The 13,607-nt window shown below is 55.2% G+C and overlaps 3 protein-coding genes across 3 annotated transcripts in view; 2 read left to right on the forward strand and 1 right to left on the reverse strand.

Moving 5' to 3' along the window:
- The first annotated feature begins 563 nt into the window (after positions 1-563).
- FN3K (fructosamine 3 kinase) lies at positions 564-9,626 on the forward strand. Its single transcript, XM_049776721.1, has 6 exons — positions 564-717; positions 1,193-1,344; positions 2,672-2,763; positions 3,107-3,189; positions 8,051-8,173; positions 8,724-9,626. The coding sequence occupies exons 1-6, from the start codon at positions 577-579 to the stop codon at positions 9,060-9,062; spliced, it is 930 nt and encodes a 309-aa protein (XP_049632678.1). The 5' UTR covers positions 564-576; the 3' UTR covers positions 9,063-9,626.
- Positions 9,627-10,778: 1,152 nt separating this feature from the next.
- Positions 10,779-13,607, forward strand: part of TBCD (tubulin folding cofactor D) — a 97,398-nt gene continuing 94,569 nt past the window's right edge. Inside the window, exons 1-3 of the mRNA XM_049768824.1 lie at positions 10,779-10,956; positions 11,137-11,187; positions 12,806-12,903. Of these exons, the coding sequence (XP_049624781.1) occupies positions 10,779-10,956; positions 11,137-11,187; positions 12,806-12,903 (327 nt within the window). The remainder of the gene's footprint in view (positions 10,957-11,136; positions 11,188-12,805; positions 12,904-13,607) is intronic.
- On the reverse strand, positions 12,329-12,752 carry LOC126013823 (60S ribosomal protein L35a). The gene has a single exon (XM_049777025.1). It carries the CDS (start codon positions 12,704-12,706, stop codon positions 12,374-12,376), a length of 333 nt encoding a protein of 110 aa, XP_049632982.1. The 5' UTR covers positions 12,707-12,752; the 3' UTR covers positions 12,329-12,373.

A 13,607-nucleotide genomic window follows, 5' to 3' on the forward strand; every position in this document is an offset into this window, starting at 1 on the left:
TAGGGAACTGACCACTCCACTGCAATACAGCTGGGACAGGACTAACCAAGGATTCACCTCAGAGGTACAACTGGAGGGGGCGGGACTGACCAGGGTCCCTGCCTAATCCTGGAACTCGCAGGCGCCTTCTGGACCTGGCCGGGCATCCCGTGGCAGCCTGGCTGTGTAATCTGAAGCACCACCCGGGTGGGGCCAGCAGCGGGCACCTCTATCAGCGGCGGAACAGGAGCTTGGGGCCAGCCTGAGCCGACAGCGGTGTCACTGGGCAGGGCCGCCGGGGACTGCTGTGCTTGCCGCCCCGACCCGTTGGGTTTTTTACCCTGCAGCCAGGCTGGACTGTGTCCTGTGGCCGGGGGAGGAGGCCAGGAGGCCCCGGTGCGGGGCGGGCGCGCAGCAGCGTCCACCCCCAGGCGCGCGGCCACAGGGGAGGGTGCTACCCGGGTCCCCCCATCGGGCGCTGCGGCAGGTCTCAGTGACCGCTACCCCCTCCACACCTTGCCATTCCTCGGGGCGGGCCCCGGCCCGAGACCCCGCAGGCTGCGCTGTCACCGCGCTGGGCGCAGATCGCCCGGCCCCATGGAGCGGCTGCTGCGGGCCGAGCTGCGCACCGCGACCCTGCGGCCTTTCGGGAGCCCCGGCGCGGGCTGCATCAGCGAGGGGCGCGCCTACGACACCGACGCGGGCCCCGTGTTCGTCAAGGTCAACTACCGCGCGCAGGTGGGGACCCGGGGCGCCCGGGGAACGCGCTCGTCCACCCGCACGGCACAGCGGCCTGCGGGGTCTGCTTGGGGGTCCGCAGGTGCTCCCCAGGCGCGCACCAGCAGGACCTGCGCGTCCCTAGGAGGCCAGCCGGTGCAGGAGTCTGAGCGGACCTTCCCACCTGCATTCTGGGCTCCCTGGTGTATCCGCGGTGCACCCAGACCCCCAGGGTCCCCCCGACAGCGCCCCAGGAAAGCTCCACCCCACCTCTACCCGCTTCCCCTCCAGGGCACGGCTGGCTGCAGGTGCCTCCCTCCTAATTCCAGGCTCAGTCTCGGGCTCTCCCTTCCCCACCGCCGGCCCAAGTTGCCCACTGTAGGCTCTCGGAGGTGGAGGAGTCCAGCGTGGGGGTCACTGCTGGCGGGGCACTGAGCACCGGGCTCGCACCCACCCAGAGGCCCCTGTCAGAGCTCAGGGCCTTGCTGGGACACAGGCCCGGCAGATGTTCGAGGGGGAGATGGCCAGCCTGGAGGCCCTCCGGAGCACCGGCCTGGTGCGGGCACCGCGGCCCATGAAGATTTTCGACATCCCTGGAGGAGGCGCCGCGTTCGTGATGGAGCACCTGCAGATGAGGAGTCTGAGCAGGTGGGAGGCCCGGAACCGGACAGACAGACACAGAGCAGGGAGGGGCTGTGCTTCTGAGCTCGGAGGCCGGACCCTCTTCTCGCCTCAGGCGGGGCCGAGTTCCTGGTGTGTGAGTTGGGCTTTTCAGCTTGTTGCCTGTGTCCTGGTGTCCGCTGGTGTGAGCTCAGGTCTGGTGAAGGGACAATCATAGCCCGAATATTCATTGAGGTGAAGGACAAGGTTAAGGCACTTGCCTCTGAACCAAGTTCAGAGACGAACCAGGTTGACCTGAGCACAGAGCCAGGGGTGACCCCCTGAGAACGTGGGTGTGGTTCTCACCAACAAACAAACAACAAACAAAAAGAAACGGGTGGAATGCGACACAAAGCTGCTGCTGTCCACTGTAGGTCCCAGGGTCACGTGCGCAGGGCCCGTGCAATCGTCTTTCTCTTTTTTTCTTTGTTGAGTTTGGGGCACAGCTGGGCACAGCTTGGGAGGCCCCTGCCAGGACTCTCGGCCTTTGTCCAGGCTCCCCCAGCCCTCTGAGCCAACTCCCAGCCCGGGTGGTGGTGTCTATTTTTCCACCAAAGCTAGGTCTTTGTCTTTGTTTTGCTGATCATACTCTGAGCCCTGTCCCCTGATCCCCAGGCCCCATAGGAGTCTTTTTACCTCCTCTGTTCAGAAACTGCCACCTTAGTTTCTCACTCTATAAAAATTGGGGTCGGCGAGGTGGCGCTAGAGGTAAGGCGTCTGCCTTGCAAGCGCTAGCCAAGGAAAGATCTGGACCGCAGTTCGATCCCCCGGCGTCCCATAGGGTCCCCCCAAGCCAGGGGCGATTTCTGAGCGCTTAGCCAGGAGTAACCCCTGAGCATCAAATGGATGTGGCCCGAAAAAACATTGGAGGGTTTTTCTGGGGGGAGAGGGATCCTCCCAGGCAGTGTTTGGAGGCCCAGCAGCCACACTTGGTGATACTTGGCATAAAACAGGTGTTTCTGGTTTGTTTTCGTTTTGGGTCATACCAGGTAGTGCCCAGGCTTACTCCTGGAGGTGCTCAGGGACCCTATGGAAGCCTGGGGATGGAACCCTGGTTGGCTGTGTGCAAGGGAAGTGCCCTTCTGCTGTACCAGCTCCAGTCCCTGGCAAACTAGATAAATGGCTCAATATTTAGGTCACTTATCACTACCAGTACCATTCAGGGGATTGTGGAGGCAGGTCCTTGTGCAAAGGCACATGCTTGAGCCCTGTGAGCCTCACCCTTTCCAGGGAAAGTGGTTTTTTGGACATCGGAGACAATTCTCCAGAGGGGCTGGGTGGGGGCTGGCTGTCGGCATACTATTTACTTCCACAGCCAAGCTGCGACCCTCGGCGCCCAGATGGCGGAGCTGCACCTTCACAACCAGAAGCTGGGCCAGAGGCAGAAGGAGAAGGAGCTCACAGTGGGTGGGTGCAGCGGGGGCACCCAGGGATGGTCATGGCACCTGCCCCAGAGACCCACCCTAGAGACCTGACCCAGAAACCCTTTCCAGAGACCCCACCCAGAGACGTTGGCCCAGAGACCCTGCCCTATCAGTGCTGCCTGTGACTGCTGCCTCACTCCCCCCAGATAGAGGTGGGCAGCCGTTCCTATGCACTGAGCTGATCCCTGTTGGGGCCCATCCATCCGTGCCCAGGTGCTAGGGTGTCATTACTCACTGGCACAGGGAGAGGTGGTGCCCACCCCTTGTGCAGCCCAGGTCATTCTGCTGAGCTGGCATCAAGCAGAGACCAGCCTCTCTGTCCACAGGCCACAGGGCAGATGAGGATCAGCCCTCCTATGTGTCCAAGTTTGGCTTCCACACAGTTACCTGCTGTGGCTTCATCACTCAGGTGAGGTCTCTGGGAGTGCTGGGCACTGGGTTTCGAAGCCCAGTGGGGGTTGTGTTCTGGAGTAGGGGCTCATTGGGCCGAGCCTAGGGGTGGGGAGCTATCTGATCACAAGACTTGGTGCTGGCTGGACAAGAACAGGCAGTGAGGTTGGGGACCACAGTCAGTGTTGGGGAGAGGAGTTCCCACACCATGAATGTGTTTGGGAGCTGTGTAGACCTATGGTCTCAGTGAGTGGGGGCCACTATCCTCTGGGGTGGGTGTCCTGGGAACAGAGAAATAGCATAGAGGCAGGGCACATTCCTTGCACACAGTCGACTCAAGTTTGATCTGCCAGGAGTGATTCCTGAGTGTAGAGCTAGAAGTAAATGCTGGAATCACAGGTATGACTCCCCAAAACAAAAAGCAATTTCCAAACCAGAGACTCCATTAGTGTCTTCCAAAGTGGGTGATTTGGATCCCAGTGGCTGCTGGACCAGTTCGTTAGGGCTGAAACAATAGTATAATGGGGAGTGCTCGCTGACCCAGGTTCAGTCTCCGGCATCCCACAGGGTCTCTTGAGCACAGCCAGGAATGATTCCTGAGTACAGAGCCAAGAGTAAGCCCTGAGGACTGCCAGGTGTGATCTAAAAAACAATAAAAATAAAATTTCCTATCGATATTTACAGTAACTTTACATAAAACAATAAGAAATATATAGATAAAAAAAAGGAAATCTATAGATTCTTAGTTTTTTGGGGGGTCACACCCGGCAGTGCTCAGAGGTTATTCCTGGGTCTCTGCTCAGAAATCACTCCTGGCAGGCTCCGGGGACCATATGGGATGCTGGGATTCAAACCACTGTCCTTCTGTATGCAAGGCAAATGCTTTACCTCCATGCTATCTCTCTGGCCCCTATAGATTCCTACTTTTTATCTACACTCTTTTCTTTTTTCTTTTTTGATGGGGGCTACACCCAGAAGCACTCAGGGTCTACTCTTAACTCTGCACTCAGAAATCATTCCTGGCAGATATAGGACCCGGGATTGAACCCGGGTTGGTCAGCTGGGTGCAAGGCAGATTTGGCAGGCTCAGGCGATCGTGTGAGATGCTAGGGATTGAACCCATATTGGTCATGTGCAAAGCAAGTGCCCTACCCACTGTGCTGTCTTTCTAGCCCCCAGAGCCATGTTGTCATGAGTCCATGAAGCGTATTCTGACACAGATGATAATATGACTTTCTTCCTTAACTTTAAATCCTAAAAACAAACCAGTGAAGTGGTCGTATCTCCTATAAACAGCTCAGAGAGTTATAGGGGGGCACACTTGTTATGCTCAGGGTTTACGCCTGGCTCTACATTTAGGAAGCAGACCTGGTGGTCTTTGGGGGACTATAGGAGACACTAGGGATCGAACCCAGGTCAGCAGCATGCAAGGCAAGTATCCTCCTACTTGTTATTATTATATTTTTGTTTTTGTTTTTGGGCCACACTGGTGATGCTCAGGGGTTACTCCTGGCTATGCACTTAGAAATCGCTCCTGGGGATCGAACTGGGGTACGTCCTAGGCTAGCGCAGGCAAGGCAGATGCCTTACCCCTTGCGTCACCACTCTGGCCCACCCCCTACTTATTTTACTACCTCTCTGCCCACCTCAGAGAGTCTTACATAGTTTAAATTTATATCTTTGAAACAATCCTTAGAAATCATAACAATATCAAAAAAAATCATAACAATCTTGGGGCCGGAGAGATAGCATGGAGGTAGGGCGTTTGCCTTGCATGCAGAGGGTCGTTGGTTCAAATCCCAGCATCCCATATGGTTCCCCAAGTCTGCCAGGAGCGATTTCTGAGCATAGTGCCAGGAGTAACTCCTGAGCGCTGCCAGGTGTGACCCAAAAACCAAAAAAAAATCATAACAATCTAGGGGCTGGAGAGATAGCACAGCGATAGTGTGTTTGCCTTGTATGTGGTCAACCTGGGTTCAATTCCCAGCATCCCATATGGTCTTTGGAGCCTTTCAGGAGCGATTTTTGTGTGCAGATCCAGGAGTAACCCCTGAGTGCTGCTGGGTGTGGCCCCCCCAAAAATGATAACAATCTAGAGAAAAGGGGGCAAGTTTTAAATTTCCTATGTTCAGCTTAGCTTGAAGGACAAATAATATTCCTAGTTTTTATTTTACTTTTATCTTCTTTTTTTGGGGGGGGGGGTTTTGGGTCACACCTGGCAGTGCTCAGGGGTTATTCCTGGCTATATGCTCAGAAATCACTCCTGGCAGGCTTGGGAGACTATATGGGATGCCGGGATTCTAACTACCAACCTTCTGCATGAAAGGCAAACGCCTTATCTCCATGCTATCTCTCCAGCCCTTTACCTCCTTTTTTATTTTATTTTATTTTACTTTTTTGGTTTTTGGTCACAACCGGCAGTGCTCAGGGGTTATTCCTGGCTCTATGCTCAGAAATTGCTCCTGGCAAGCATGGGGGACCATATGAGACACAGGGATTCGAACCGATGACCTTCTGCATGAAAGGCAAACACCTTACTTCCATGCTATCTCTAGCCGATTTATTTTATTTAATTTATTTTTTTGGTTTTTGGGCCTCCTTTTTTTTTTTTTTTTTTGGTGTTTGGGCCACACCCGGTGGTGCTCAGGGGTTACTCCTGGCTGTCTGCTCAGAAATAGCTCCTGGCAGGCACGGGGGACCATATGGGACACCGGGATTCGAACTAACCACCTTTGGTCCTGGATCGGCTGCTTGCAAGGCAAACGCCGCTGTGCTATCTCTCCGGGCCCATGGGCCTCCTTTTTTAATTTAATTTAAGGTCTACACTGGGGTTTGGAGAGATAGTGCAGTGGGTAAGATGCCTGCCTTCCACATGGTTGACATGGATTCAGTCTCCACATGGCCTGAGTACCACAGGAGAGATTTTTAGTATATGTGCTGCCGAAGCGAGCACGGCATAAGAGAGATTTCTGAGTGCAAAGCCGGAGTAAACCCTGAGCATTGCCTCCTGTCCTCCCTCAAAAACAAACAAATAAACAAACAAAAAAGCTTAGTATTCTATCAAAATATTTTAAATCTTAAGTCCCTTTTTACTATAAATAAATATTTTGTTTTCCCGATATTTTCTCTTCATAAAGCATCCAATAATTTTAGGTTTTTTTTTTTTTGTCTGTTTTTGGTTCATCCTAGGTTAGCATGTGCAAGGCAGATGCCCAACCACTTGCACCGCCACTCTGGGCCCAATTTTAGTTCATTTTGACTTCAACACTTACATCAGCACAAATCTGTGCTAGTTCCCACCTCCCAGCTCTCACTTCCTAGGGAAAGGCAGCTGCTCGGTAGTTGTAGTTGCGTGGGGAGAAGTCACAGAGGCATATGCAGGAGGAAGTAGCAACTTTAAATTTCCCTCCAGGCTTTGGTGTGGACCCCTGCCCTGGTCACGAGTGTCCACTATGAAACTGCAGTTTGGACCCACTTAGACCTGTGTAGCTGATGCTGTGAGGCGCAGATAAAAATCAAGGGCAAGGGCCCGGAGAGATAGCACAGCGACCTTTGCCTTGCAAGCAGCCGATCCAGGACCAAAGGTGGTTGGTTCGAGTCCCGGCGTCCCATATGGTCCCCCGTGCCTGCCAGGAGCTATTTCTGAGCAGACAGCCTGAGCACCGCCGGGTGTGGCCCAAAATGAACCAAAAAAAAAAAAAAAAAATCAAGGGCAAGATCCGGACTTTGCTCTGACAAGGGCTTTCGTGGCCCCACAGTTTATGTTTGCACACGAGGGTATAGCCTGGCCTGTCTGGCCTCTGAGAGTCTGGGTGCTGCTGGCTGTGACGAGAGTAAACTGGTCCTCTTGGCTTTGGGTTTATTGGTTCTATCTGGTTTCTGGGTTCCTCTTTTTCTGACCCCACCTTTGATGAATGACTTTTTTTTTTGGGGGGGGGGGGCCACACCCAGCATTGCTCAGGGGTTACTCCTGGCTGTCTGCTCAGAAATAGCTCCTGGCAGGCATGGGGGACCATATGGGACACCGGGATTCGAACCAACCACCTTTGGTCCTGGATGGGCTGCTTGCAAGGCAAATGCCGCTGTGCTATCTCTCTGGGCCCGACTTTTTTTTTTTTAAATCAGAGAACATCTATTTTTTTTGTTTTTGTTTTTGTTTTTGGGCCACATCCGGCGGTGCTCAGGGGTTACTCCTGGCTGTCTGCTTAGAAATAGCTCCTGGCAGGCACGGGGGACCATATGGGACACCGGGATTCGAACCAACCACCTTTGGTCCTGGATCGGCTGCTTGCAAGGCAAACGCCGCTGTGCTATCTCTCTGGGCCCGAGAACATCTATTTTTCATTAGGGTGAAAGACACTATTTTATTTTTTATTTTTTGGTTTTTGGGCCACACCCAGTCATGCTCAAGGGTTAATCCTGGCTCTGCACTCAGAAATTGCCCCTGGCAGGCTGGGAGACCATATGGGATGCCAGGAATCGAACCTAGGCTCGTCCTGGGTCGTTTGTGTGCAAGACAAATGCCCTACCACTGTGCTATCGTTCTGGTTCCAATAGATTTTTGTTGTTGTTGTTGTTGTTGTTGTTGTTGTTGGGGAGAGGCACATTTGGTGGTATTCAGGCCTTACTCCTGGCTCTGCACTTAGGAATCACTCCTGGTGGGCTTGGGGGACCATACGAGATGCTGGGACTTGAATCCAGGTCAGCCCCATGCAAGGCAAGAGTCGTCTCTCGATGAACCACTTTGAAACAAGTCTGCCTCACTCGTGCTGGCTGGCTCCAACGCCTGCCGTGTGCTGGGGGTCATGACAGGCTCCTGGCAGGCTGGGTTCTGCTCTGGCCTGTGCTTGCCAGCCCAGGCTCCTTCCTTTTCCGTACAGGTGAACGAGTGGCAGGATGACTGGGCCACCTTCTTCACAAGGCACCGGCTCCAGGCACAGCTGGACCTCATCGAGAGGGACTATTCAGACCGGGAGACAAGGGAACTTTGGGCCCAGCTCCAGGTGGGCCAGGCCGACGGTCTCTGGGGAGGGGCTTTCTTCCAGGGGTCCACATGGTGGGCAGAGCCAGTGGTGGATATGCAGGGGTCAGGCTGCTGAGCTGCTGGAGAGGCTGGGCTCCCTGGAGGTCTCTCTCTGATGGCTCATTTGGTCAGGTTAAAGCAGGTGCTGATATAGGGTGGAGTGTCAGGCTGTCACCTGAGTCTTGCACTGCATGGCAAAACCGCCTCTGGCCAGGGAGACAAGCACTGAAATGTTCAGTCGTGAATGAAGCAGGGCAGAAAGAACAGTGTGTGTGTGTGCTCACACCAAGCCCATAGGGTTCTGTGGCTCTTCTGCTGAGAGCCTCCCACGTCCACCACCTCCTGTATAGAGTCAGGAGTCCACTGGGGCACAGGAGGGAGTGAGTCAGGGCTGTATCTGGGGACCTCGGGGGCAACTTGTCCAGGGGCCTTGGTGAGCACATGGTTGTCTCCGCTCTCTCCAGGCAGAAGCTGCTGGAGAGGCCATGCATGGCTCTGGGACCCTGGTAACCGCATGATTCTTTTCTTAGGTGCGAATCCCGGATCTGTTTACTGGCCTCGATATAGTCCCTGCCCTTCTCCACGGAGATCTCTGGTCGGGAAATGTGGCCGAAGATGACTCAGGGCCCCTTGTTTACGACCCGGCATCCTTCTATGGCCATTCTGAGTTTGAATTGGCAATTGCGTTGATGTTTGGGGGGTTCCCCAAGTCCTTCTTTACTGCTTACTATCAGAAGATCCCTAAGGCCCCAGGTTTCGACCAGCGGCTGCTGCTGTATCAGCTTTTTAACTACTTGAACCACTGGAACCACTTTGGGAGCGAGTACCGCAGCCCATGCCTGAGCACCATGAGGAGGCTTCTCAAGTAGCCTCAGCTGGGCCTTGGGGCTTCAGGCACGAATAAAGCCAGCAGGGGTCTCAGTGAGTGCATTGCCTCCTGCCTTTCCTGGTGTCTCTTCTCTCTTCATCCGGACTAATGGGGCTCAGACCTCAGATGTTTCTGACCAGCTTGTTTGGTTCCCTAACTGGTTCTTGGAATTCACAGAGCTGGGTTTTGCTCAGGCATTAGTTGGGCTGCATTCACCCCCCCTCCCCGTGAGCCCTTCACACTGGGGTCACGTGCTGAACTTCACTTCTTCAGCAAGCACCCCCGGGCTGGGTAGGGTGGACAGAAGGAAGGGAGGGCCCTGTGTGGGGCTCCTGCACACAGACCTGTCTTGTTCTGTGTTTCAGTTGCTGTGTCTTCCTAGGTAGATCAGGGGTGCAGGAGATGGGAAGCTTGGGCGGGTGGTGGGCATGTGCTTCATGCCCACGAGTCCAGCCAGCCCTTAAGGGATGGGAGGTTCTGGGACAAATGGATGGCCCCTGTGTGTGCCCACAGACGGGGACCCTCACCTCGTACCGTTCTAGATTACCCGTCATATCTCTGCCCACGCTTCTTCCTTCAAGGGTGGGAGGGACCCCTACCGCGGGCAGCTGAGTTTAAGATGCTCTAGATAGCTTTTTTTTTGGGGGGGGGTCACATCTGGGATGCTCGAGGTTACTCGGAAATCACTCCTAGCAGGCTCGTGGGATGCAAAGATGGAGCAAGGCAAGCACCTGGCTTGCTCTGGTATGGCTTTTGCCCAAGAGTTTCCAGAAAGACAGATCCCAAAGGTGCCTGGGGGGCAGGGGCTTAGTACAGTGGTTAAGGCACTTGCCTCGCTCGCATACACAGGGTTCTATTTGACATCTGCGAGTGATCCCTGAGCATGCGGGGTGTTGCTCCAAAACTAAAACCAAACGCGCAGACGGTGCCTTCCGGACGTCGTTCGCTTGAGCGCCCACGGGAGCCCCGCCCCCAGCAGGCCCCGCCCACAAGGAGACGCAGCCGCTCACTGGCGGCCCCGCCCCCAGGCGGCTTCACCCCGCCCCACAATGAGCCCGCAGCAGCAGCCCGCTGTAACCACGCCCCAAAAACGTAGGCCACGCCCACTCAGGCCTCAACCCCCCGATTTGCGGCGGACGCTATCTGGCCCGCTCCGGTCAGAGCTCCGCCCACGATATCGCCTTCTCTAGTCCCAGCCCAAGACTCGCCCGGCGGAAACTCAGCCCCCCTCCACTTCAGACCCCGCTCGAAGCTGGTCCCGCTCCGCCCAGCCGCGCGTACCAGGGCGGCCCTCTCGGGCTGCTCCAGCGCCTGACCACGCCCCCACCAGCCGGGCCTCAGACCACGCCCCTGCCGCCTCCTACCGACAGGCCACGCCCGCTCCCGGCCTCCAGCCAGTCACGCCCCAGCGAGACTCAGCCGCGAGCCCGACCCCGCCCCTCCCGCCAGGCCCCGCCCCCTCGCCTCGCGGCGGCCTGGGCGGCGGGTTCCGGCGTGTGTGCGCCGCCCCTTCGCGCGCGCTGTTTTGTCCGCCGGCGCGGCCCGTAGCGGGTGGGCGTGGCCGGGCGCGCTTTCGCGGGCGCGACTCGGAGCGCCGGTCGGTCTGTCGGTCGGTCGGTCGGTCGGTCGCTCGCTCGCTCGCTCGCTCGCTCCTCGGCCCGGCTTCGGCGGGGCGGCGGCGGCGGGAGCGCGAGGCGCGGGCGCGGGCGCGGGCGGCATGGCGCTGGGCTGGCCGGACGCGGAGGCGGAGGCGGAGGCGGAGGCCGAGGCGCTGGCGCGGGGCGGCGCCCTGGAGGCGTTCGGCGAGGGCGAGGAGGCGCGCGCGCTGCTCGGCCGCCTGCCCGCCGTGCTCGGGGCGCGCGGGGCCCGCGAGGCGCTGCTGGAGCGCTTCCGAGGTGCGCGAGCCCGGCGGGGAGGGGCGCGGGGAGGCCCGGGGAGGGCGTCCGTCGGCGGGGAGGGGCGCGGCGGAGAGCGGGCTCCGGGCTCCGCGCTCCGAGCCGGGCGGGGGCGGCTGCGGGCACCGGCGGGCCTCCAGCCCGGACCCCGACGCTCAGCCCTCCCGCTTCCCCCCCTAGTGATCATGGACCAGTACCAGGAGCAGCCGCACCTGCTGGACCCGCACCTGGGTAAGAGTCGGCGCTGATGTGGCGCTGATTGTGTGAGTCTGGCAGGGCCCGTTATCTGGTTTGAACAGCAGATTCACGGGGCCGGAGAGAGAGCTCAGGGGTTGGGTGTTTGCAAGCAGCCAGCCCAGGACCGACTGTGATTCCAGTCCTAGCATCCGATAGGGTCCCCTGTGCCTGCCAGGAGCGATTTCTGAGGAGAGCGCCAGGAGTAACTCCTGAGCACCGCCGGGTGTGGCCCAAACCCAAACCCAAACCGGCATATTCAGAGAAACAGTGTCGCAGGGAAGGCCTTTGCTTTAACACAGACAACTTCAGGTTGATCCCGAAGCTCCACGGATCACAGAGCCCGGAGTGAGCCTGAATACAAGGCTGAGAGTAAACCTTGACCCGAACAAAAACAAACAACAGATAGCACATGCACATTTACTTATTTGTTTTTGTTTTGGGACCGCATCGGTGGTGCGCAGTCCTCATCTCTGGCTCTGTGTTTAGGAATCACTCTTGGCAGGACGTGGGACCATATGTGGTGCCAGGGATGGATGGACCTATGTCCGCCACACGCGAGACAAGCATCCTCCACTCAGTGTTGGCATTCCGGCCTCTCCTTTATCTTTTTTTATTGATTGATTTTTGGTGGTATGCAAGGATTATCCTGGACTCTGTACTTAGGAATTACTCCTGGTGGTGCTCAGGGGACCATATAGCATGCCAGGGATCAAAGCAGGTGCAAGGCAAGTATCTTCCTACTGTATTGCTCTGTCCCCTCCTTTATTTATTTTTATCACACCCAGTAGTACTGAGGACCTACTCCTGACTCTGTGCTCAGAAAACACTCCTGGCAGGCTCAGGGGACCATATGAGATGCCGGGATTCGAACCATCGTCCTTTTGCATGCAAGGCAAATGCCTTACCTCCATGCTATCTCTCCGGCCCCTCCTTTATTTATTTATTTATTTATTTTTATCACACCCAGTAGCACTCAGGGCCTACTACTGGCTCTATGCTCAGAAATCACTCCTGGCAGGCTCAGGGAACCATATGGGATGCCGGGATTCGAATCACCAACCTTCTGTATGCAAGGCAAATGCCTTACCTCCATGCTATCTCCGGCCTCCATCCCTCATTTATTTATTTATTTATTTTTTTTTTAAGTATCTACATTTTATTTATTTACTTTTCAGTAAGCTTAAATCCTTGAGGGGTACAGCATCACACGGATTCTATGACCGATTGCCTTAGCAGGAAGGTTGCTTCGGAATTTGGCTCGAACCATGCCACTGTTTCCATGGGCACGGGTTACCTTTCCCCAGATCACTCTGGTTTTGTTAGGTTTGCCACCAGGAGTTACAGTGTTGTTCTTTGCTTTGTACACATAAGCACATCGCTTGCCCAGATAGAATTCAGTTTCATCCCGAGCATAAACACCTTCAATTTTAAGAAGAGCTGTGTGTTCCCTCTGGTTTCGGAGACCCCGTTTATAGCCAGCAAAAATGGCTTTAGACCACAGCCTTCCAGCCATGTCTGTCTCCTAATTAGTCCGGGCCTCCACGGGAGTCCAAGATGGCGGAAAGCCCTCATTTATTTTTATACCAATTTTTTAACATGTAATTTTTCCTAGAATGGATGATGAACATTTTATTGGATTTCGTGAGAGATAAGTCATCTCCAGCTGACCTTGTACATCTGGCTTTTAAATTTCTTTATATCATCACCAAGGTAATGTCACATAGCATTTCTTTTATTTATTTATTTTTCACATAGCACTTCTAATAAGCCCCCTTTTTATTTATTTTGCCCAGAAGTTAATATGTTATTTATTGGGAAAGATGTTGAGGATTAGATGTTAGTGATGCACAGGAGGTCTGATAAGGACTGATCATCACCAATGTGGTCCCAAAACAAAAACAAATAAATAAATGTGAATGTGCTATCTGTGCACAGTGTTTGAGATGTTCAACATCTTGGGTTTGGATAGCTCGAACCGTTACTTTAATAGGACAGGAGGGATGGAAGGAGATGACCAATTCAGACATGTCGTTTCTTATGTGGAAACAAGCTGAAAAACCGCGGTGGAAATGGAAGTGCTTCTCAGCCTTGCCGGTGCGGTGGCATTTCCTGGGGTCTGGTTCCAGTGTAGATTCTGAGTCTGGGGTGGGGCTGCCAGTCTACATTCTCCCCCTTCCCAGGCATGTCCTGTCGGGCCTGCAGACTAGCCCTTCCCCTTTGTCCATGTCAAGGAGAAAGGCCATGTATTGTTCACTGTGCCTGTGTGAGGTGTTGTGGGGATGAGGTGGGTTCTGCCTTTATGTGGCTCATGTTAATGAGTTCAGAGCCACTCCCGAAGGTTTGTGCTGCACTGATACTTTCACACACGTGGGGACCCTTTGGTGCTCGGACCTAGTCCTCATTTATGTCAGAGG

This window comes from Suncus etruscus, chromosome 1 (genome assembly GCF_024139225.1).
Source record: "Suncus etruscus isolate mSunEtr1 chromosome 1, mSunEtr1.pri.cur, whole genome shotgun sequence".
Lineage (NCBI taxonomy): Eukaryota > Metazoa > Chordata > Mammalia > Eulipotyphla > Soricidae > Suncus > Suncus etruscus.